General features: G+C 44.1%; 1 protein-coding gene across 1 annotated transcript in view; it reads right to left on the bottom strand.

The window, feature by feature from the left end:
• LOC137657752 (ribonuclease P protein subunit p25-like protein) overlaps positions 1–25,388 on the bottom strand; it is an 86,336-nt gene that overhangs the window by 6,516 nt on the left and 54,432 nt on the right. Inside the window, exons 3-4 of the mRNA XM_068392223.1 lie at positions 22,433–22,561; positions 14,095–14,211 (exon numbers count right to left, since the gene is read on the bottom strand). Of these exons, the coding sequence (XP_068248324.1) occupies positions 14,095–14,211; positions 22,433–22,561 (246 nt within the window). The remainder of the gene's footprint in view (positions 1–14,094; positions 14,212–22,432; positions 22,562–25,388) is intronic.

Below are 25,388 nucleotides of genomic sequence, written 5' to 3' on the forward strand. Positions count from 1 at the left end.
ATAGCTTCCCTCCTCTTCAGGACCCAGTTGGCCCATTGATTACCCGAGTAGCATGCCATGAAGGTCACTGCCTTCACACTGGACAGAACCAAATTTCTGTACGTCTCCAACATTTAAGAATTCCTCTAGAAGACCCAGCACTAGGGGATCCCAAAGGAGATACAGCAGGGTGAGAAGCACCTGAAGAAAAGCATGAATTATAAAGCTTCTTTATAATTAGATTTAGCCAAATCAAAGCTGAATTCTTAAGGGTCTTTCATACACTTCTTCTTCTTGGCACACTCCACCAACTGTAGAGAAGGGTGCGACTTGCACTCATTACAAGGCGGTGACTGCAAACAGTCATGACCCCTGAACAAAATAAAACATAAAGATGATAAGGATCAGTGGCATATATCTTAACATTTCTACATTTATTTTCCAAAGTGAAAAACATGATATTTTGATTATAAAATAAATTTTTGAATATACTTACCCGGTGAATATATAATAGCTGACGTCTCGGACGGCTCGACAGATACCAAAAACTCGCGAGCGATCGCCATGAAGGTTGCGGGTGTGACCACCAGCGCCGACTATCGGCCACATACCGCATATACTTGTCAAGGTCTCCAGTTCTTCTCAGTCCGCTGGGTCTCTATCGGGGAGGAAGGGAGGGCCTTTAATTTATATATTCACCGGGTAAGTATATTCAAAAATGTTATTTTTATAATAAAATAAATTTTTGAATATACTTACCCGGTGATTATATAAGCTGCAGCTCTGCTGCTCGACAGAAAACTCTACGTTCAAAATCCGCCAGCGATCGCTATGCAGGTAGGGGGTGTACATCAACAGCGCCATCTGTCGGGCAGGTACTCAGTACTCAATGTAAACACAGAACTCAATTTTCTCCTCGGTCCACTGGGTCTCTATTGGGGAGGAAGGGAGGGTCCTTTAATATATAATCACCGGGTAAGTATATTCAAAAATTTATTTTATTATAAAAATAACATTTTTCAATATTAAACTTAGCCGGTGATTATATAAGCTGATTCACACCCAGGGGGGTGGGTAGAGACCAGCAATAATTGTTTACATTATTATGAGCTAAGGATTTTTTATTTCATTTTAGCAGTTATTCAAAATAACAAACATAAAATAAATAAGTACCTGGTAAGGAAGTCGACTTGAACAATTACTCTGCCTTTTTAAGTACGTCTTCCTTACGGAGCCTCGCGATCCTCTTAGGATGCTGAGCGACCCCTAGGAGCTGAAGTATCAAGGGTTGCAACCCATACTACAGGACCTCATCAAAACCTCTAATCTAGGCGCTTCTCAAGAAAAGAATTTGACCACCCGCCAAATCAACCAGGATGCGAAAGGCTTCTTAGCCTTCCGGACAACCCAAAAACAACAATAAAAAACATTTCAAGAGAAAGATTAAAAAGGTTATGGAATTAGGGGAATGTAGTGGTTGAGCCCTCACCCACTACTGCACTCGCTGCTACGAATGGTCCCAGGGTGTAGCAGTTCTCGTAAAGAGACTGGACATCTTTAAGATAAAAAGACGCGAACACTGACTTGCTTCTCCAATAGGTTGCGTCCATTATACTCTGCAGAGATCTATTTTGTTTAAAGGCCACTGAAGTTGCGACAGCTCTAACTTCATGTGTCCTTACCTTCAGCAAAGCTTGGTCTTCCTCACTCAGATGGGAATGAGCTTCTCGTATCAACAGTCTGATATAATAGGATAAGGCATTCTTTGACATAGGCAAAGAAGGTTTCTTAATAGAACACCATAAAGCTTCTGACTGTCCTCGTAAAGGTTTAGTTCGTCTTAAATAGAACTTAAGAGCTCTAACAGGGCATAAGACTCTTTCTAGTTCATTTCCAACCATATTTGAAAGGCTTGGAATATCGAACGATTTCGGCCAAGGACGAGAAGGTAGCTCGTTTTTGGCTAGAAAACCAAGCTGGAAAGAACATGTAGCCGTTTCAGATGAAAATCCGATGTTCCTGCTGAAGGCGTGAATCTCACTGACTCTTTTAGCTGTGGCCAAGCAAACCAGGAAAAGAGTCTTTAAAGTGAGATCTTTAAAGGAGGCTGATTGTAGTGGCTCGAACCTTTCTGACATAAGGAATCTTAGTACCACGTCTAAATTCCAACCAGGTGTAGCCAAACGACGCTCCTTCGTGGTCTCAAAAGACTTAAGGAGGTCCTGTAGATCTTTGTTGTTGGAAAGATCTAAGCCTCTGTGACGGAAGACTGATGCCAACATGCTTCTGTAACCTTTGATAGTGGGAGCTGAAAGAGATCTTTCTTTCCTCAGGTATAATAGGAAGTCAGCTATTTGGGTTACAGAGGTACTGGTCGAGGATACCGATACTGACTTGCACCAGTTTCGGAAGACTTCCCACTTCGACTGGTAGACTCTAAGAGTGGATGTCCTCCTTGCTCTAGCAATCGCCCTGGCTGCCTCCTTCGAAAAGCCTCTAGCTCTAGAGAGTCTTTCGATAGTCTGAAGGCAGACAGACGAAGAGCGTGGAGGCCTTGGTGTACCTTCTTTACGTGTGGCTGACGTAGAAGGTCCACCCTTAGAGGAAGAGTTCTGGGAACGTCCACTAGCCATTGAAGTACCTCGGTGAACCATTCTCTCGCGGGCCAGAGGGGAGCAACTAACGTCAACCTTGTCCCTTCGTGAGAGGCGAACTTCTGCAGTACCTTGTTGACAATCTTGAACGGGGGGAATGCATATAGGTCTAGATGTGACCAATCCAGTAGAAAGGCATCTATATGAACTGCTGCTGGGTCCGGGATTGGTGAGCAATATATTGGGAGCCTCTTGGTCATCGAGGTTGCGAAGAGATCTATGGTAGGCTGGCCCCATGTGGCCCACAGTCTCTTGCACACATCCTTGTGTAGGGTCCATTCTGTTGGAATGATTTGTCCCTTCCGACTGAGGCAATCTGCCATGACATTCAATTTGCCTTGGATGAACCTCGTTACTAGAGAAAGGTTTAGATCTTTTGACCAGGTGAGGAGGTCCCTTGCGATCTCGTACAACGTCATAGAATGGGTCCCTCCTTGCTTGGAGATGTACGCCAAAGCCGTGGTGTTGTCCGAGTTCACCTCCACCACTTTGCCTTGAAGGAGGGACTTGAAGCTTTTCAAGGCCAGATGAACTGCCAGTAGCTCCTTGCAGTTGATATGTAACGTTCTTTGATGCGAGTTCCAAGTTCCCGAGCATTCCCGACCGTCTAATGTCGCACCCCAGCCCGTGTCCGATGCGTCCGAGAAGAGAACGTGGTTGGGGGTCTGAACAGCCAGGGGCAGACCCTCTCTGAGGCTGATACTGTCCTTCCACCAAGTCAGGGACGACTTCATCTTCTCGGAAATGGGGATCGAGACCGCTTCTAGCGTCTTGTCCTTTTTCCAGTAAACAGGGGACGGAGGTGTAGTCTCCCTAACGAAACGAACTGTTCCAGGGATGATAGCGTCCCTATCAGACTCATCCACTGTCTGACTGAACATCGTTCCATCTTCAGCATGTTCTGGATGCATACCTGGGCTTGACTTGTTCTGGGGGCCGACGGAAAAGCCCGAAAAGCTTGACTGTGAATCTCCATCCCTAAATACACAATAGTTTGGGATTGGACCAGTTGAGACTTTTCCATATTGACCAGGAGACCCAATTCCTTGATCAGATCTAGAGTCCACTTTAGATTCTCCAGACAGCGACGACTGGAAGAGGCTCTTAGAAGCCAGTCGTCCAAATAGAGGGAGGCTCTGATGTCCGCTAAATGAAGGAATTTGGCTATATTCCTCATCAGCCTCGTAAACACAAGAGGAGCTGTGCTTAGGCCAAAGCACAGGGCTTGAAATTGGTAGACAACCTTTTCGTAAACGAATCTCAGAAAAGGTTGGGAGTCTGGGTGGATGGGGACGTGAAAGTATGCGTCCCTTAGGTCTAAAGAGACCATCCAGTCTTCCTTTCTGACCGCTGCTAGAACGGACTTTGTGGTCTCCATGGCGAACGTCTGCTTTGTGACAAAGACATTCAGCGCACTGACGTCTAGCACCGGCCTCCACCCTCCTGTCTTCTTTACCACTAAGAAGAGACGGTTGTAGAAGCCCGGGGATTGATGGTCCCGGACTTTGACTACCGCTCCCTTTTCTAGTAAGAGAGACACCTCCTGCTTCAAAGCTCGTCTCTTGTCTTCCTCTCTGTACCTGGGAGAGAGATCGATGGGAGATGTTGCTAGAGGGGGTTTGCGTACAAACGTGATCTTGTACCCTTCTCTGAGCAGCTTCACAGATTGTGCATCTGCGCCTCTTTTCTCGCAGGTCTGCCAGAAGTTCTTGAGTCTGGCTCCCACTGCTGTCTGAAGAAGGAGGCAGTCAGACTCTGCCTTTAAAGGACTTGGTACCTTTCTTCTTCCCACGTCTCCCTTCGGCACGAGCACCTCCTCTGCTGGAGGCTCTGCCACGAAAGGGCGGAATGAATCTGGACGCTGGAGTGTCCATCCTGGGTCTTGACAAGGTAGGCAAAGGGGTGGCTTTGCGGGCAGAGGACGCAACCAGGTCATGGGTGTCCTTCTGAATCAAAGAGGCAGCAATCTCCTTAATCAAGTCCTCTGGAAAAAGGCACTTTGAGAGAGGAGCAAAAAGAAGTTCTGATCTCTGACACGGTGTTACTCCAGCTGACAGGAAAGAGCAAAGGTTCTCCCGTTTCTTGAGGACCCCAGACACGAACGAAGCCGCAAGCTCACTAGATCCGTCACGTATGGCCTTGTCCATGCAGGACATTATGAGCAAGGAAGATTCCTTGTCAGACGGGGAGATCTTCCTGCTCAAAGCTCCCAGACACCAGTCCAAAAAGTTAAAGACCTCGAAGGCTCTAAACACTCCTTTCAACAGATGGTCTAGGTCCGTAGGAGACCAGCATATCTTAGAGCGTCTCATGGCTAGCCTGCGGGGAGAGTCTACCAGGCTTGAGAAGTCGCCCTGGGCAGAGGCAGGAACTCCCAAGCCGAGAACTTCTCCCGTGGCATACCAGACGCTCGATCTGGAAGAGAGTCTCGCAGGGGGAAACGTAAACGCTGTCTTCCCTAGGTTCTTTTTGGACTGCATCCAATCTCCTAAAACTCGTAAAGCTCTCTTGGACGAGCGGGCGAGGACGAGTTTCGTAAAGGCAGGCGCGGATGACTGCGTACCTGAAGCAAACTCTGACGGAGGGGAGCGTGGAGCCGCAGACACAAACTGGTCCGGATACATCTCTTTGAACAGAGCAAGAACTTTTCTAAAGTCCAAAGAGGGTTGCGTGGTCTTGGGTTCGTCAAGGTCCGTATGTGGGTCATCAATGTGTGCCGCGTCGTCATCATCAGAGAGTCCATCATCTGAGAATTGAGGAGGAAGCGGCAAAGGAGTAGGAATCGGCTGGTCAGCTGAGTCCGGCAGCACGGGTGCACGCGTGACTGAACCGGACGCAACGTCATGGAACTGTTGCCCAGTCTGTGAACTGGCAACAACCATAGCAGCGCGGGGACGCATAGCGTCTACTCCAGACTGTCTAGTCTGATGTGGGCGAGCAGAGGTAACCACACTGGGTTGCGGAGGTTGACGCACCGCGTCAAAACAAAACAACTTAGACTGTTGTTGTACCTCGCGAACGTCAACGGAAGGTTCCGTGCGTCGCTGAACGTCAACATGCGGCTGGCAGGGTACACTGGAACGCATGGGTGGCGGGACTCTCTCAGCTGGAGTGCGGCAGAAGGTCGCCTCAGCGTCCACAGGACGCACAACCGTGGGTGGTTGTAGGCTAGAGGTTGGTGCAGCGTCAACCTTCTCCGCACGAAAGTCCTGCATCAATGACGTTAACTGAGACTGCATGGTCTGCAGCAAAGACCACTTAGGGTCTACAGGAGCAGGTGCGGCAACAGACGGTGTGACTGCCTGATGCGGTACCGCTTTGCCTCTCTTAGGAGGTGAGCAGTCGTCGGAAGACTGCAGCGAGTCCGAACTGACCCAGTGGCTACAACTGGGCCGTTGGACTTGCGCGGAAGGGACCGACTTGCGCTTAAGAGGCCGCGAGACCTTGGTCCATGGTTTCTTACGAGAAACCTCTTCCGCAGACGAGGAATAAATGGGCTCTCTCGTCTTTGTGTGGGTGGGGCGATCTTGGGTAGATACGCCCGAAACCACGGAGGGAACGTCTGTTCGCTGATTAAAGCCTCTCGAACCCTTTGGTCGTACGACATTGCTTCTCCCCTGGGCTTGGGAGCTTGCAAGAGGTCCCGGACTGGGAGGACGACAGGCACGAACAGACGAACCCTCAAGCACAACACTATCCACAACACTATCACTCACTTTATCACTACCCACTGCACTCTTACACTTCAGCTCCTTGACGTCTGCCATGAGCTGGTTACGGTCACTAGCCAAGGACTCGACTCTCTCACCCAGAGCTTGGATGGCACGCATCATATCTGCCATCGAAGGTGCTTGAGTGCTAGAAGGGGGATCAGGAGCAACCACTACAGGGGAAGGAATAGGTTGTGGGGCATGAGGAGAGGAAAATTCAACGGAGCGAGACGAACTTCTCCTGACTCTATCTCTCTCTAGCCTACGTGTATATTTCTGGAATTCGATAAAATCGAATTCCGAAAGCCCAACGCATTCCTCACATCGATCTTCCAATTGACAGGTTTTATCCCGACAATTGGAACAAACGGTGTGAGGATCGATAGAGGCCTTCGGAAGACGCCTTGAACAGTCCCTAGCATTACACTTCCTGAATTTAGGGACTTGAGAAGGGTCAGCCATTTTGAATTAGTCAAAGGGGAATTCAAAAACTATCCAAAGTCATCAACAAATAATCCGATATCAACAAAAGAATGCAAGGATGTATTGAAGATAAAGCCTGCAAAGCGAAAGCTCAAAACTAGAAATGTGTACTTCACCAAAAAGATGTGAAAACCAATCCAGTTAGCAACAGCAAATTAGTAGGTCTTGCCGGTGGCACGACAGAGAGAAAATTGAGTTCTGTGTTTACATTGAGTACTGAGTACCTGCCCGACAGATGGCGCTGTTGATGTACACCCCCTACCTGCATAGCGATCGCTGGCGGATTTTGAACGTAGAGTTTTCTGTCGAGCAGCAGAGCTGCAGCTTATATAATCACCGGCTAAGTTTAATATTGAAAAATTTATTTTATAATCAAAATATCATTTTTAAATATTAAACTTAGCCGGTGAATATATAATAGCTGATTCACACCCATGGTGGTGGGTAGAGACCAGTATTAATACAATAAAGGCGTATATGCTCATGAGTTTTTGACAATTATATCATAACAAAACCCACTTAAATATAGGTACCTGGTAAGGAAGCTGACTCTGACGATTACTCTGCCTTATTAGTCCGCTTTCCTCACGAAGCCCAGCCATCCTCTCAGGATGCTGAAAGACTCCCAGGAGCTGTTATATCCAGGGCGACCACCCATACAACAGGACCTCATCAATACCCTTAATCTGGGCGCTCTCAAGAAACGACATTTGACCACCCGCCAAATCAAAAAGGATGCGAAAGACTTCCCAGTCTTCCGTACAACCCAAGACAAGATTAAAAACATTTCAAGAGAAGATTAAAAGGATATTGGGATTAAGGGAATGTAGTGGTAGAACCCTCACCCACTACTGCACTTGCTGCAACGAATGGACCCAGGGTGTAGCAGTCCTCATAAAGAGTCTGGACGTCTTTTAAGTAAAATGAAGCGAACACCGACTTGCTCCTCCAAAAGGTCGCGTCCATAATACTTCGCAGAGACCTGTTTTGCTTAAAAGCCACGGAAGTTGCTATCGCTCTTACTTCGTACTTCGTGCGTCTTGATCTTAAGTAAACAACGATCTTTCTCACTTAAGTGAGAATGTGCCTCTCGGATTAAAAATCTAATAAAGTACGATAAAGCATTTTTAGACATAGGCAATGAGGGCTTCTTAACGGAGCACCATAAGGCCTCAGACCCACCTCGTAAAGGTCTAGTACGAGCTAAATAAAACTTAAGAGCTCTAACTGGGCACAGTACTCTTTCAACCTCGTTGCCTACGATTTCTGACAGGCAAGGTATATCAAAAGATTTAGGCCAAGGACGAGAAGGCAGTTCATTCTTGGCCAAAAAACCAAGCTGAAGCGAACATGTGGCTTTATCTGTAGAGAAGCCGATGTTTTAACTAAAGGCATGGATCTCACTGACCCTTTTAGCCGAAGCCAAGCACACCAAAAAAAGCGTCTTGAGGGTGAGATCCTTCAGGGAGGCTGAATGCAATGGCTCAAACCTGTCGGACATTAGGAACCTTAGGACCACGTCTAAGTTCCAAGCAGGAGTTGACATACGACGCTCCTTAGAGGTCTCGAAGGACTTAAGGAGATCTTGGAGATCTTTATTATTGGACAGATCCAAGCCTCTATGTCTGAACACAGAAGCCAACATGCTCCTGTAGCCCTTAATAGTGGGAGCAGAGAGGGAGCGAACATTTCTCAGATGCAGGAGAAAGTCTGCAATTTGGGCTACAGAGGTACTGGAAGAGGAAACGGATGATGACTTGCACCAATCTCTAAAGACCTCCCACTTCGACTGGTAGACCTTGATAGTAGATGCTCTCCTAGCCCTCGCGATCGCTCTGGCTGCCTCCTTCGAAAATCCTCGTGCTCTTGCGAGTCTTTCGATAGTCTGAAGGCAGTCAGACGAAGCGCGGGGAGGCTTTGATGAAGACTCCTTACGAGGGGCTGCCGTAAGAGATCCATCCTTAAAGGCAGACTCCTTGGAACGTCTACCAGCCATTGAAGTACCTCTGTGAACCACTCTCTCGCGGGCCAGAGGGGAGCAACCAACGTCAACCTTGTCCCTTCGTGAGAGGCGAACTTCTGCAGAACCCTGTTGATGATCTTGAATGGCGGGAATGCGTACGCGTCCAGGTGAGACCAGTCCAGCAGAAAGGCATCTATGTGGGCCGCCTCTGGATCTGGGACTGGAGAGCAATAGGTCGGGAGCCTTTTGGTCAAAGAGGTCTATGGTGGGCTGACCCCAAGTCATCCAAAGACTCTTGCACACGTCCTTGTGGAGGGTCCATTCTGTGGGGATCACCTGACCTCTCCGACTGAGACAGTCCGCCAAGACGTTCAATTTCCCCTGGATGAACCTTGTCAACAGTGAGATGCCTCGATCTTTTGACCAGATGAGGAGGTCCCTTGCGATGACGAACAGTGTGTGGGAGTGAGTGCCTCCTTGCTTGGAGATGTACGCCAAGGCTGTGGTGTTGTCCGAATTCACTTCTACCACTTTGTTTCGGAGAAGACTCTCGAAACTCGTCAAGGCCAAGTGAACAGCCAACAGCTCCTTGCAGTTGATGTGCAGGCTCCTCTGATCCGACGTCCAAAGACCGGAACATTCCAGACCGTCCAGAGTCGCTCCCCAACCCAAATCCGACGCGTCTGAGAATAACACGTGGTTTGGGTTCTTGACCGCCAGGGACAGACCCTCTCGAAGACTTATGTTGCTGTCCCACCAGTTCAGGCACGTCTTTACTGGCTCGGAGATCGGGATTGAAACAGCTTCCAAAGTCTTGCCCTTGTCCCAATGGGAGTCTAGATGGAACTGGAGAGGGCGAAGGTGAAGTCTCCCTAACGAGATAAATTGTTCCAGGGATGATAGAGTCCCTAGGAGGCTCATCCAACTTCTCACTGAGCAACGGTCTTTTCTCAGCATGAGGCGGACTTTGAGCAAGGCTTGATCTATCCTGGTGGCAGACGGAAAAGCCCGAAAAGCTAGACTGCGAATCTCCATCCCCAAATAGAGAATCGTTTGGGAGGGATTCAGTTGAGACTTCTCTAAGTTCACTAACAGTCCCAACTCCTTTGCAAGATCCAACGTCCATTGAAGGTCCTGCAGACAGCGATGACGGGACGACGCTCTGAGTAGCCAGTCGTCCAGGTACAGGGAGGCTCGAATTCCCGATAAATGAAGAAATTTTGCCACATTTCTCATGAGCCTCGTAAAAACAAGAGGAGCAGGGCTGAGGCCGAAGCACAGTGCTCGGAACTGGTACACCACATTCCTGTATACAAACCTCAGATACGGTTGAGAATCCGGGTGTCTAGGAATGTGGAAGTACGCATCCTGCAGGTCGAGAGAGACCATCCAGTCTCCCTCTCTGACCGCTGCTAGGACGGACTTCGTGGTCTCCATCGTAAATTTTGTTTTTACAACAAAAACGTTGAGCGCACTGACATCCAGCACTGGCCTCTAACCTCCTGTATGCTTTGGGACTATGAAGAGACGGTTGTAAAATCCCGGTGATTGAAGGTCCGAGACTTTCACCACCGCTCCCTTCTCTAGCAACTGAGACACCTGCTGTTGTAGTGCCTGTCTCCTTGACTCCTCTCGATACCTGGGAGAGAGGTCTAAAGGAACTGTTACTAGAGGAGGTCTCCGTACAAAAGGTATTTTGTACCCCTCCTTGAGCAACAACACAGACTCTCGGTCTGCACCCCTCTTCTCCCAGGCCTGCCAGAAGTTGTTCAGTCTGGCCCGTACCGCTGTCTGAGGACGTGGGCAGTCAGACTCTGCCACGGGAGGACTTGGATCCTCTCCTCTTGCCTCTTTTACTGTCGGCACGAGCGCCTCCCCTACTGGGGGCTCTGCCACGAAAGGGCGGTATAAACCTCGTAGCTGGGGTATCGAGCTTGGGTCTTACGACATAAGACGATGAAGGAGCAGCCTTGCGCGCCGACGTAGCCATCAGGTCGTGGGTATCCTTCTGCACCAGAGAAGCCGCAATATCCTTGATCAACTGCTGAGGAAACAAGGCAGATGACAACGGGGCAAAGAGAAGCTCCGACCTTTGGCAGGGAGTTACTCCTGCCGAAAGGAACGAGCAAAGAGTCTCCCTCTTCTTAAGGACTCCTGCCGTAAAGGTAGCGGCGAGCTCATTAGAGCCATCACGGATGGCTTTGTCCATGCAGGACATAATAAGCACGGAAACATCACGGTCGGCCGAAGAGATCTTCCTGTTTAAGGCTCCTAGCGACCAATCTAAGAAGTTAAAAACTTCGAAGGCCCTGTAAACCCCTTTGAGGAGATGATCAAGGTCCGAGGAGGACCAGTAAACTTTAGAGCGTCTCATGGCCAGGCGACGGGGAGAGTCTACGAGGCTTGAGAAGTCTCCCTGGGCAGAGGCAGGAACTCCCAAGCCGAGAACTTCTCCCGTGTCATACCAGACGCTCGCTCTAGAAGCCAGTTTAAAAGGAGGGAAAGCAAAGGCTGTCTTCCCCAAACTCCTCCTGGTGATCAACCAGTCGCCTAGCAAATGCAAAGCTCTCTTAGAAGAGCGAGAGAGCACTAGCTTAGTAAACGACGGCGTCGAAGTAGCTAGGCCTAGCGTAAACTCTGACGGAGGCGAACGAGGAGCAGCAGTTACAAAATGGTCAGGAAACAGATCCTTAAAAATCAGCATGAAAGTCCATAGAGGGCTGAGCAGCTTTAGGCTCCTCTCCGTCTGACAAAGTCCCCAAAGGAATATCAGTTGGAGGGGATCAGCAACTTCCTCATCTGACGGAACCTCGTCCGACAATTGCCGAGTCTCATGAAAAGGAGAGACCTGCCGCGGCGGCAACGCTTGACAGGCAATGTCAACAAGCAAAGGAGCAGCAGTAGCAGTAGAGGAAGCGACGTCACGCCGCTGCTGAAAGGACTGAAATCCTTGTGACTGACCAACAACAACAGCTGAAGTTGATTGACGCTCGACGTCACGTCGGAACTGCCTTGACTGCATAGCCTGAGCAGGCAAAACAACCTCCGACTGCGGTGACTGACGCTCAACGTCACGTCGAGGCAACGGAGCCGGTCGGCGAATGTCAGTGCGGGGCTGCGGCGGCAGCGGCTGAACATCAATACGAGACTGCAGCAAGGGAGGATCCACGTCACGTGACTGACGTGAAAAACTACTGACATCACGTTTCAAAGTACTAGAAACGTCAGCACTAACGTCAAACGGACGAGTAAATACTCGTTTGGGCGGCTGACGGCCAGAGTCTCGTTCAGCGTAAAGGCGACTCGAAAGCAAAGGATCATCGCGAACCTGCTCAACGTCATACTCTTCCATAAGGGAGGCAAGCTTAGCCTGCATGTCCCGCAGGACAACCCACTTCGGATCAACGGGAGTCGGAACGGGCCGTGACGTCGGTAACGTCTGTGTTGGCAAAACATTGCCTTTACCGCGACCCTCGGACCCCGTGTTACGCTTGCGCTTAATAGGCGAACAGTCTTCCGACGACTGCAAAAGGTCAGAGCTGTCCCAATGGCTACAGCCAGGACGCTGGACCTGTCCTGAAGGGACTGACTTTCGCTTCAAGGGTCTAGAAACCTTGCGCCAAGGTTTCTTGTGCGATAAGTCTTCGGATGACGAGGAGAACACAGTCTCACCCGTCTTATGGTAAGGGCGATCTTGACGAGAAACGTCCGATACCAAAGAGGGAACGTCTGTACGTTGGTTAAAGCCTCTCGTCCCCTTAAGTCCTACGACATTACTTCTCCCTGGTGCAGGGGAGCCTGAAAGAGGTCTCGGACTAGGGGAGCGACAAGCACGAACAGACGAACCCTCGGTCGCAACACTAAATACACTTTGCGCACTTATCACTTTATCACTACGATTTTCTGTTTTACCACTCTGACACTTCAACAACTTAACATCTGACATGAGTTGGTTACGGTCCGATGCTAAGGACTCAACTTTTTCGCCTAAAGCTTGAATCGCAAGAAACATATCCCGCATGGACGGTTCATGAGTGCTAGTAGGGGGTTCAGGAACAACTACTACAGGGGAAGCATTAGGTTCAGGGGCATGGAAGGAGGAAAATTCCAACGACCTAGAGGAGCTTCTCCTCACCCTATCTCTCTCAAGCTTACGAGTATATTTGTCATATTCAAGCCAGTCGAATTCCGACAAGACCACGCACTCATCACACCGATCTCCTAATTGGCAGGATTTACCCCGGCAATTAGAACAAACAGTATGTGGGTCGATAGAGGCCTTGGGAAGACGTTTGTTGCAATCCCTCGCACACTTGCGAAATTTAGGTCCAGGGATAGGAGAAGGGTCAGCCATATTGAACAATCAGAGAAAATCCAAGTCAAAACCAAAGTCATCAACAATAAACACTAGCCAAAAAAAGGGTTTCAAGAGTTTAATTGAAGAAAAAAACACCCGTCACAGCGAAAGCTCAAAAACAACCAAAATAAAGTACTTCACCAAAAAGGTCGAAAACTCAAGGTCATCAGCGAGCGGAACCAACTTGTCGACAAGACCGACAGAGAAGAACTGGAGACCTTGACAAGTATATGCGGTATCTGGCCGATAGTCGGCGCTGGTGGTCACACCCGCAACCTTCATGGCGATCGCTCGCGAGTTTTTGGTATCTGTCGAGCCGTCCGAGACGTCAGCTATTATATATTCACCGGCTAAGTTTAATATTTAAAAAAATGAATTAATAGCCAAATTTGTCAGAGGCAGCAAAAGTATGTCTGTAATGCTTGCAGGCAAAGTAAAAAAAAACCTTAGTCCTGAGACTGAGAGTGGGCAAGGTTTCTGCCATACCACTTGTCTCGTTAACAACCTCATTAAAGTTTTAGTGGAAGTTACTGCTTCGCACAAGTCATACTCCTATTGAAGGACAAGGCTTTGCATTTGTGATGAAATAATTAAGAATTTTTCAAAATAATACTTGTTTTATAAGGAAAAATCATTTCTTTTTAAGTTTTCTCCCTATCTCCTCAACTGGTAATCACTGTACAGCAAACTTTCCAATGTTATAATAATGGAAAAGTTATGTCATCCTACATCACCAACTTCATTCAGTTATAAAGGTAAATTGAAGTTATCTAAACTATAACTTGTTAGCATACAGAGAAAAGCTAAGGAAGGGTTATGTAAAGCAAATTTTTTCTATGCAGTACATTCTACTCCAGGTTTTTACAAATTAACTGATATCTTTCCAGGCATAGAATTTTCAGTACCACACCCCTATAATATAACCAAAAAATAAAAAAAGAACTTTACCCAGGTACTGATGGATCTAGGGCATCCCTTGATAAAAGAATAGCAATAGCTGGTACCTCACGTGTGACCTTCAGCCGATCAAGACCTTCTACCTTGGGCTCCCAATACTCATCAACTCTGAAAAACAATTAAAAGCGTACAATACGCATTTAACAAAATCTATAAAATATCATAATTTGATTTTCATGTACCTTCTGTAATAATTGAATATTAGAATTGCAAAGCTAAGATTACACAACAAAGAATAATGAATTTTCTATTCTTAAAAGTTGTATCCTTCAAAGATTTTCCTGATATTTAATCAATTTTAAAGCACAGTACTGTACTGTACACATATCTTCAGTAACTTTCATTCTTTGATATTTTCATGACTTGATTTAGATAATGAATAAGTTCATGTCACAATCTTTTTAAGTAATCTGTATTTTTCCTAGCTTTACAAACATAAGTCCTTTAAATAGGGAATATAATTTCAGGGCAAACTGGATGACTGTTAGAATAGGTTAATGAGGCAATTGAATGACAGGGGATGAACAAGGGTGAGGAGCTCACCATCTGGTAAGGGACCTGGGCTTACTACACAACTACTTGAACAGTCACCACAAGACCAAGTTTAAAGGCATCAAGAGACTTGTGGGTACTCCTGTAGTCTAAAGGCTGTGAAGGTGGTCTGGTGCATACACCACAACCATCAACACTTGGTGAACTGCATGATTCCTCTTAAAGGCAAGGATAGGGCTTATCCCCTGACTTTGTGAATTCTGTTCTAAGCTGGTACCTAGAACCTCTCAATAGTCAAGGTGTATGCACTACGGATCGACAAATGAAGTCGGAAAGAGAAAAGAAATTGTGTTCCAGATACTTTTCTTGGTTCTGTCAGTGCTCAGGAAGAGTTGCTGACACTCAGGTCTGAGGTGTCAGGTCTCCTTCATATAGCATCGCAGAGCCCTTGAGAGACAAAAGCATCTTTGCTACTGTACATGCCACCTGTCACTTCACATACAGAGGAGATGGAGAAGAGCTTGAACCTGGGGTCATGCCTGGTAGGTTCAGAATATTGGCCATGTGACTTGCCACCAAAGTAAGGGAGTACCTTCCATCTCTGAGCATGGTGGACTAAGGCAGAGAGAACACATAACTAACTTAAACTCTTTGCCGATACTAAGGTAGCAGAGACAGTCTTGATAATCAGAACTTTGACTAACGGCCTTCCCCACAACTCGGACAGGTGTAAGTGAGAGCACTGAAAATGAGGAACACATCCCTCTCTGGTGCCTCAGGTCCTGAGATCAGCAAGATTATTCAAAGCTCCTCACTAGTACAGACAACTCCTTATGAGGATAAGAGGTCTATCTCCTTCCGTCGAAAGACTATGCTCTAGACTGAGTGGTAGCCTTGATAGCAATGACTGAGAGGAGCTTCTTTCAGTAAAGGAAGATGACAAATCCTGCAATATGCTCTCGAGATGATACGACCAGAGAAGAATTTCTTCTATGATATCAATAGCAGAGGATTGCCCATTTGCCTAGGGAGAGTGAGGACCACAGGGAGTTCTCTCAAGATCTCAACGGGCCAGAACAGGATACCATTCGACATGACATTTAGGAGCCACCAAGGTCAACCTGAGTCTCAGCATAATCCCGACACGGAAGATTAGCGGATGGAAAAGGGTTGAACGGAGGAAGGACATAATCATCATTGTGATCCCTTGGGTGTTGTAATGCAACTTCTAACACAGACCAGGAGAGAAAACACGGAAAGCTTTCTACTAAGTCATGCGTCAAACAGATTGATCCCCAGAAAACTCCACGAACCAGAAGCCTATCCACTACTGTATACAGTACATGGATGTAGGGACCACTCTCACCTTACAACTCTCCCCTGGCAACTGAGTGTCTATAGATTATTGTATGCTGTTAGTCTTGCAGATGTTAAGTTCAACTATCATACACGACGTGTATTATGCAAATCTACTCAAAAAAAAGATTACCAAACAATAGCAAAACATTAACCATAAATGAAAATGGTAGCCAGCAAACAGAAAACATGACTATATTCAAGATTTAACATATATATTTACAGCATTACACAAGATCCACCGAATACTCACGGCACACCAAAACTAATGGGTAATATACAAATTTGACAAAGAAGCAGGTCGAGTTAACTACAAAAACTTCTATGCAGTGAGGGAAAGATGACGTTGCTTAGTTTTAGATATAAAAGGTTGACATGTAGGATCAGTTTCTGAGTATGAGATGAATTTCTTGAACTTCTTATATCTTCTTCAAGATGTATTCTATCGTTGTGAGTACAGTAGTCACTAACTTTCAGAGTCAAAAAATTTTAGATGAAAAATGTCTCCAAACACCAGCATTGTATTGTCTCGTCTCGTCTGCTCTTGGTCGGCAACTGTCCTTCACATATGGGGGACCAATACTCCCGAATGTTCATGACGCACTAGAAGCAACCAGGACCGGGATTACACAGCATGACGCCAGGCGACGGACCCATTCTCGAAACATCTTGTACTATATAGCTCAAGCCCATCAGACAGCTGGCGCAGAAGTAGAATCTTGAACTCAGGTAGAAGAACACAGCTATATTTTCACGTTACAATTACATTGACAAAAATAATTGTTTTATTTTTACATGAACATACATGAAAAAATATGCCCTTTTCACAAGTTTTGTAATACAATAAACATATATTCAGTGTATACTGTATATAACAAATCCCCCTACCTAGCAAAAAGTTGGGGTCATTAACCAACAAATTTTCACATATACAAACAGAATTTTATTGTACAAGACTACAAATATAATGTTTTCACTTCAATGAAAATAAAATACAATTATATATTACAAAATGTAACTAAAACATAATTAAATTTACATTCTTAACAACGTATCTTCTTAGGCATTATCTTTATCTTTAATATGTCTTACATCTAAATTGTATTCCTGTAAAACCACACAACACCTCAAAAGCCTTTGATTTTTACATTTCATTTTCTGTACAAAAGTCAGTGGATTATGATCAGACAACACTAAAATAGGGTTACAGCTGGATGTAACATACACTTCAAAATGTTGCAGAGCAAGCAGTAAGACCAAAGCTTCTTTTTCCATGGTTGAATAATTGCATCGGTGAGGGTTAAACTTTTTAGAAAAATAAGTAACAGGATGATCTATTCCTAAGCTGTTTTCTTGTAACAACAATGAGCCACAGCTCAAATCACTCACATCAGTATTAGTAGGTTGGGCAGGGCATCAGCCACCCATTGAGATACTACCGCTAGAGAGTGTTAGGTCTTTTGACTGGCCAGACAGTACTACATTGGATTCTTCTCTCTGGTTACTGTTTATTTTACCTTTGCCTACACACACACAGAAAATAGTCTGGCCTATTTTTTACTTATTCTCCTCTGTCCTCATACACCTGACAACACTGAGATTACAAAACAATTCCTCTTCACTCAAGAGGTTACTACACTGTAATTGTTCAGTGTCCACTTTCCTCTTGTTAAGGGTAGAAGAGACTCTTTAACTATGGTTAGCAGCTCTTCTAGGAGAAGGACACTCCAAAATCAAACCATTGTTCTCTAGTCTTGGGTAGTGCCATAGCCTCTGTACCATGGTCTTCCACTGTCTCTTGCTTGAGGGTACAGTCAGGCATGCTGTTCTGTCTTATTTCTCTTCCTTTTGTTTTGTTAGTTTTTATAGTTTATATGGGAGATAATTATTTTAATGCTGTTACTTTTCTTCAAAATTTTATTTTTCCTTGTTTCCTTTCCTAACTGGGCTATTTTCCCTGTTGGAGCCCCTGGGCTTATAGCATCCTGCTTTTCTAACTAGGGTTGTAGCTTAGCAAGTAATAATAATAATAATAATAATAATAATAATAATAATAATAATAATAATAATAACTGCCAACTTGGAAGGTTTTTGAAATTCGGGAGCAAGAAGTACTGGGTGACTTGATAACATTGACTTTATAGAATTAAAAGATTCCTGACAACTATTATCCCATACAAATCTTACCTTTTTCAAGGTTAGAGCAGTGAGAGGGAGAACATCATACACATACATATACCAAGGCACTTCCCCCAATTTTGGGGGGTAGCCGACATCAACAAATGAAACAAAACAAAAAGGGGACCTCTACTCTCTACGTTCCTCCCAGCCTGACAAGGGACTCAACCGAGTTCAGCTGGTACTGCTAGGGTGCCACAGCCCACCCTCCCACATTATCCACCACAGATGAAGCTTCATAATGCTGAATCCCCTACTGCTGCTACCTCCGCGGTCATCTAAGGCACCGGAGGAAGCAGTAGGGCCTACCGGAACTGCGTCACAATCGCTCGCCATTCATTCCTACTTCTAGCACGCTCTCTTGCCTCTCTCACATCTATCCTCCTATCACCCAGAGCTTTCTTCACTCCATCCATCCACCCAAACCTTGGCCTTCCTCTTGTACTTCTCCCATCAACTCTTGCAGTCATCACCTTCTTTAGCAGACAGCCATTTTCCATTCTCTCAACATGGCCAAACCACCTCAACACATTCATATCCACTCTAACTGCTAACTCATTTCTTACATCCGTTCTCACCCTCACCACTTCGTTCCTAACCCTATCTACTCGAGATACACCAGCCATACTCCTTAGACACTTCATCTCAAACACATTCAATTTCTGTCTCTCCATCACTTTCATTCCCCACAACTCCGATCCATACATCACAGTTGGTATAATCACTTTCTCATATAGAACTCTCTTTACATTCATGCCCAACCCTCTATTTTTTACTACTCCCTTAACTGCCCCCAAGACTTTGCAACTTTCATTCACTCTCTGACGTACATCTGCTTCCACTCCACCATTTGCTGCAACAACAGACCCCAAGTACTTAAACTCTCCATTCAACATGACATCCAACCTTGCACCACCTTCCCTTCTCGTACATCTCATAACCTTACTCTTACCCACATTAACTCTCAACTTCCTTCTCTCACACACCCTTCCAAATTCTGTCACTAGTTGGTCAAGCTTCTCTTCTGTGTCTGCAACAACTTGAGAAAATTTCTTACGAAAATTTTCTATAAAATCCAGCCATTCCCAGAAAATATAGTAGAGATTTTCTATTATCAGGTACTGTACTGGAAAATTCATAATGGATTCAACTTTAGCTTCTCTAGGACTAACTCTACCATGACCTACAACATGCCCCATATAAGTAACACTACCTTTACCAGTCTCACTCTTGACTAAATTAATCGTTAAATAAGCACTAGCAAGCCTGTTAAACAGCTACTTTAAACCAAGAATGCGTTCCCCCCAAGAATCACTAGAACAATATAATCAATATAAACATTACACTTGGGAAGTCCCTGCAAAACCTGATTCATCAAACAATGAAAGGTAGCAGATGCATTCTTCATACTAAACGGCATTACAAAATATTGATACATCCCAAATGGAGTTACAAATGCAGAAATTTTCTTAGCTCTCTAAGTCAACAGCACTTGCCAATACCCCTTTAGCAAATCGAATTTACTGATAAATTTTTCTTTACCAATACGTTCTACACCGTCATCTATCTGAGGGATAGGATAAGTGTGAGCCACAGTGCACAAATTCACTTTGTGATAGTCAGTGACAAAATGCACACTACCATCAGGCTTGGGAACTAAAATACAGGGAGAACTCCAGCCACTTTGACTAGGCTCAATGAGGTGATTATCCAACATATATTAGATCTTAGACTGCATCAAATCACACTTGCAAGGGCCTACATGATAAGCATGCTGTTTACGGGGCCCAGCCAGTATGCCTATATATGGGGGTCTACGACAAAAAACACAAAATTCTGAAAAAATTCACTGAGATTGGTATGGCAATGGAGAATATTTTGTCAAAATTCCTCTTACTTTCATAGTTACAGGGTAATTAGTAAAACTAAATAAATAAGCCAAAAACATTGATCCCAAGAAAATATAGTATTTCTTCAGTTATCGTAAATTTTGAAAATCATTATATTCTAATATACAAAAAATTGTAAACAATGAGATCTGTATAGATCCCATGAGTCACAAGACAAAGTATTACACCCTTCAGTGCTAGCACAAACCTCAGGGAGAGTACACGTTTGAGTTTGATCTCTTGACATTCGCTCGCTTTTAAGTCTGTTATTATTGGTTTCGACAAGAATTTCATCTTACCAAAGAGGAAAAAACAATTTCAACATCTTGCTAACATAAAGAAGAAGAAAATTTGCTCTGATAAGAGTTCAGAAGTGGGTAATATCGGCGATATTAGCGGAGTTAGTGAAGGATGAAGGAGCAACCATCTCGGTTGACCAGAAGCCTAAAGAAGTAAGATATTGAGCAAGGGGATTTTCATTTATGATTAAATTATGATAAATAACATTGCATTTGTTTATTAATATCCAAAAAAGAACATGAAATTCATAGTAATCATAATCTATTAATACTGTCTTTGTAAAATTACAAAGGAAAACTTTGAACACCCGCATCTCAAAACTATACTTATTGACATTCTAATTCTATCTTCTCCTTTAGTTTTAAAGATATAGCATTGAAATTTGGTATGTAACTTAGAAAGATATTATAAAAAAGTCAAATAGAGCCTTTTTTTCCAATTTTTTAAATTTTTTTCTTAATTTTTTTCCCGGATTTATAAGGTTTATTTTTTTATCATAATGAAAGAATTCATATCTGGCAAAAAATTGACTTTTAAAAAAAACTCTCTATTTGAGTTGAGTTCTACATCAGGTCTATATAGGGTAGTAATCCCCGGTTTTAATATTAATTATCAAGGGAAGAGATGGAATTTGAAAAACTCTCATTTTCAGGATAAATCGCCCTGGCTGCGCAAAACCGAAGGTCAGAGGCAAAACTCCTATACAGTTTGGAGATGTCCTAAGTCACTTTATTAAGTGGTCGGAATGTCAAAGTCCTGTCCTTAAAAAACAGCATTAGCTGGTCGGCCCCCTTAACAGCAACGTGATCACCAACATCAACATCCTGGAACTACACATTTGTCCTTGAAGGCACATCAAGAAACACACATGTATACTTATCGAGCAACTCTTCTACATCAGCATGCTGCTGAATAGACAAATGAGACAGCATTACTTCTAGATGAGCGAGAACTTCAGAGTTGCATAATCTGAATGACAAACAGGAAGACTTTACATCAAAATCACCATCTTCATCCCCTTTATTTTTCTCTTCTATACTGATGACTGCAGCTGTCTTGGCTTCTTCATTTCATTCATGGTAAGCTATAAGCATGTTGATATGACACACACACACCTCTTTTGTTTCCCTTATCAGGTGTACTGACAACATAGTTGGTGTCACTAATTTTCCTTTCAATCATATTTGGTCCATTGAACTTGGCACTCAAAACATTTTCAGGAACAGGAAGCAACACCAGAACATTGTCACCAGGCTGGAATTTTCTAGCTCTTGATGAATGGTCATACCAAGTCCTCATATTTTTCTTGGCTATCTTAAGACGATCACTGGCAGTATGACAGGCTGTCTTCAGTCTTTCTTTAAATTCCGACACATAATTTAAAAGATTGTACTTTGCAGTTTCATTCATCTTCTCCTTTAATATCTTCAATAGACCCCTAACATCATGGCCAAACACCAGCTCAAACAGGGTAAAACCAAGGGATTCTTGAACAGTCTCCTGATAGGCAAACAGCACAAGAGGCACTCCATCATCTAAGTCTTCCATATTGGCCAGGCAATATGCCTTTAACATAGTCTTAAAGGTTTGAGGAAACCATTCTAGAGCTCCTTGGGACTGTAGGTACCCGTATTTTATGAATTTTGTAAATATTTTCGTTATGTTAAATATAGTAAATGTTATATGTTTGCTGGGTATTATTTTCTTTCACTGGTACAGTTTTGCTATTTTCTAAGCTAAATTACCATAACTAATACGGGAATGAAACAAAGTAGATTTCAAATAATCTAAGTTTTGATATAACTGACTATAACAAGGATGCAACAGTGCATCTACAGTATACTTTACTTGTTGTGACCGAAAACAAAAGAGAAGAGAATTTGTCAGGTGGGGGGAGTTGGTTCCTCATCCTTGTTCACCATCTGTCATTCAACTGCCTCGTTAAACAATTTCAATGTCGGTCTAGCTTGCACTTAAAACATATTCCTTACTTATAGGATAATGGTTAGTATTTCAAGCACTAACAAAATAGCACTCATTCATTTAATGATTTTGTAAACAATAAATATGATGAAATCGATATTGGGTAGTCCACCAACGTAATACAAGCTTACCTTTTGTAACTCAGCTGGGTAACTTGATGAAGGCCTTTCACCCGTTTCTTAACAATTTCTACCACCGACACAACCTTCATAACTGCTGGGCCAGCACCTATCCATAACAGTTGTTTCTCTGTTTTCAACCTTTGCATCAAAATATAAAAATAAATTAATATAAAAATATCACATATTCAAATCAATTTGTATTTTTCCTAACTATACAAGCCAGAGTCCTTTAATAGGAATACGACTTCAGCAAAGTTGGAATAGCCAGTAAAAATTTAATGAGGTAGTTATTACTGACAGGGGCCTGGGAACCTTAGCAGCCCTTTAAGTCAGATAGATAATCGGTGACTTTCTAATTTGTTAACAAAAAATTTACTTTCTTTAAAAGAAATCTTTTGAAAATTACCATCACATGATGATTTGAAATTTGTTAAATTATAATTATCTCATGTTTTGATAAGTTATTTTGATACATCAGATTAAAATGACAATTTTGGAAGTAATTTGTATTTTTCCTAATCATACAAACCTGAGGTCTTTACTACGGATATATTGCTCAGGCATAGCTGGAAACAAGTCAAGAACTTTTTGTGAGAGGTAAACAACCTGCCACTAGTTAGCGGGGAATAGACCAACCACCCACCTCGCATACTCGGCTAGTCTATTTATCCACTTTTGATTGCATGCAGGACATTTTACGGGGGATAGGTGATGGAGGGCCAAATCTGAGTAAAGAGCTTAGGTTTGTATGGTTATGAAAAATACAAATTATTTCCAAATTTATTATTTGTTTCTACAAAAATACAAATCATTCACTTTTTACCATGGAGACTAACCTTTAGGTGGATGGAAGTCCAAACACCCAACTGGCTGGGAACTTGACCTGGGGTACGACTCTGAGCTCGTGCAAGTGTGAGAGGGGTATCTGTGTCACCTCGCAAACTCTCTACATAAAAAGCTAGAGTTAACGGCCTGGGCAATGGTGGTGTACGTGTGGAAACTTCAGCACTGTGACTTGACGAAGTAAGGATATTGGAATGGGTAACAATCCTACGGTATTACTTAATCTAGACATTGCCAGACTCCCCGTTGCATGGAGAACGGGGACATAACAAAATATATAACATATTGTAGGTACACAAGGGAAATGGGTATTACCAGCAGTCAGAGGTAAGCCCACTTGCATAGACCTCTAGATGCTGTGTCCCAAGAGAGGGGAAGATGAAGGAAGAAAGGGCCATTCATTCTGTTCATTTATCCCAGACCTACACTGGGTAACGTCTGCCCTCGATAGACTGCTACTTGCCCCGTAAGGGATTTGAGGTAGCTTACACCACTTATGCTTCCACCACAGGACCTATGGAAAATGTATCCAAGCTCCTCTGGGTTACATCTTGCAGGTAGTGGGGCATGAAGGTGTTCTGATGCTTTTAGACATCCACTTGTAGGACCAGCGCCACATACAATTTTCTTTTAAATGCTTGGGGAATACTAATATCCCTTGCATTGCGAGCTCTGGTTCTTCAATCTATGAGAGAGTCGGGACTCTTAATGCTCAATCAATATGGTGAATTCAAGCCGAGATCTTGTTTTTAGTGAATCTGCTTTTGACCCTGCCCGTGCTTACAAATAGTCATTTGATGTTCGGGCGAGTTCCAGAAGTTTGTTTAAGATCGCGCCTAAACGTCTTCACAGGACATAGTAACAATTGATCAAGATCATCGGTTGCATGAAGGAGATTCAAGAAGGTCCCGAACCTGGGGTCCTCTACAGCTGGATTCTGAGTCTTAGCAATATTCTCAGCGTAAAATTGAACATTACTTGCCCCCATCTCCTTGAATGGGCTATGTCAGAGGAAAGACCATGCAACTCACTGACCCTTTTGGCAAAGGACATGGAGAGGAGGAAAACCATCTTGAGACTCAAGTCACGATCTGAGGACTGACATAACAGTTCATAAGGCAATCCTTTCAGGGATTCTAGTACACAAACTACATTCCCAGGTGGTCTAACATCTGACTGTGGTATAGGTTAGCTCAAAACTCCATATGAGGAGAGACAATTCCATCAAGGAGGAAATGTTAACTCTGTTTAGTCTAAAGACAAGACTCGAGGCCGAGCAGTAGCCTTTCACCAACGAGACTGAGCAGAGTTTTTCCTTCCTCAGGTACAATAAGAACTACTGTATCATTATCACAGGGATAGTGGTATCAAGAGGAGTAAGATTCCTTCCACAACACCAACTGCAGAAGATAGTCCACTTCACCTGATAGAAGGCTTACCTTTTTGCCACTGCTTGCGAAAGCTTCTCTGCAAGCGGAGATGCTGGATAACATCCAGGCGTGAAGTCGTAGGGAAGCGACTACCTTGTGGTATATTATTATTATTACTACTTGCTAAGCTACAACCCTAGTTGGAAAAGCAGGATGCTGTAAGCCCAGGGACTCCAACTGAAAAAATAGACCAGTGAGGAAAGGAAATAAGGAAAAACTACAAGAGAAGTTTAAGAACAATATTAAAAATGTTATTTTCATTAGTAAAATAAATTTTTGAATATACTTACCCGATGATCATATAGCTGTCAGCTCTGCTGCCCGACAGAAAAACCTACGGGCGGAATACGCCAGCGATCGCTATACAGGTGGGGATGTACATCAACAGCGCCATCTGTCAAGTAGGTATTCCAGTACTCGATGTCAACATAGAACCAATTTTCTCCTCTGTCCACTGGGTCTCTATTGGGGAGGAAGGGTGGGTCCTTTAATTTATGATCATCGGGTAAGTATATTCAAAAATTTATTTTACTAATGAAAATAACATTTTTCAATATTAAACTTACCCGATGATCATATAGCTGATTCACACCCAGGGGGGTGGGTAGAGACCAGCATTACATGTTGACATTATTATGAGCTAAGTATTCCGTATTTCATTTTAGCAGTTATTCAAAATAACAAGCATAAAA

This window comes from Palaemon carinicauda, chromosome 18 (assembly GCF_036898095.1).
Source record: "Palaemon carinicauda isolate YSFRI2023 chromosome 18, ASM3689809v2, whole genome shotgun sequence".
In the NCBI taxonomy this organism is placed as follows: domain Eukaryota; kingdom Metazoa; phylum Arthropoda; class Malacostraca; order Decapoda; family Palaemonidae; genus Palaemon; species Palaemon carinicauda.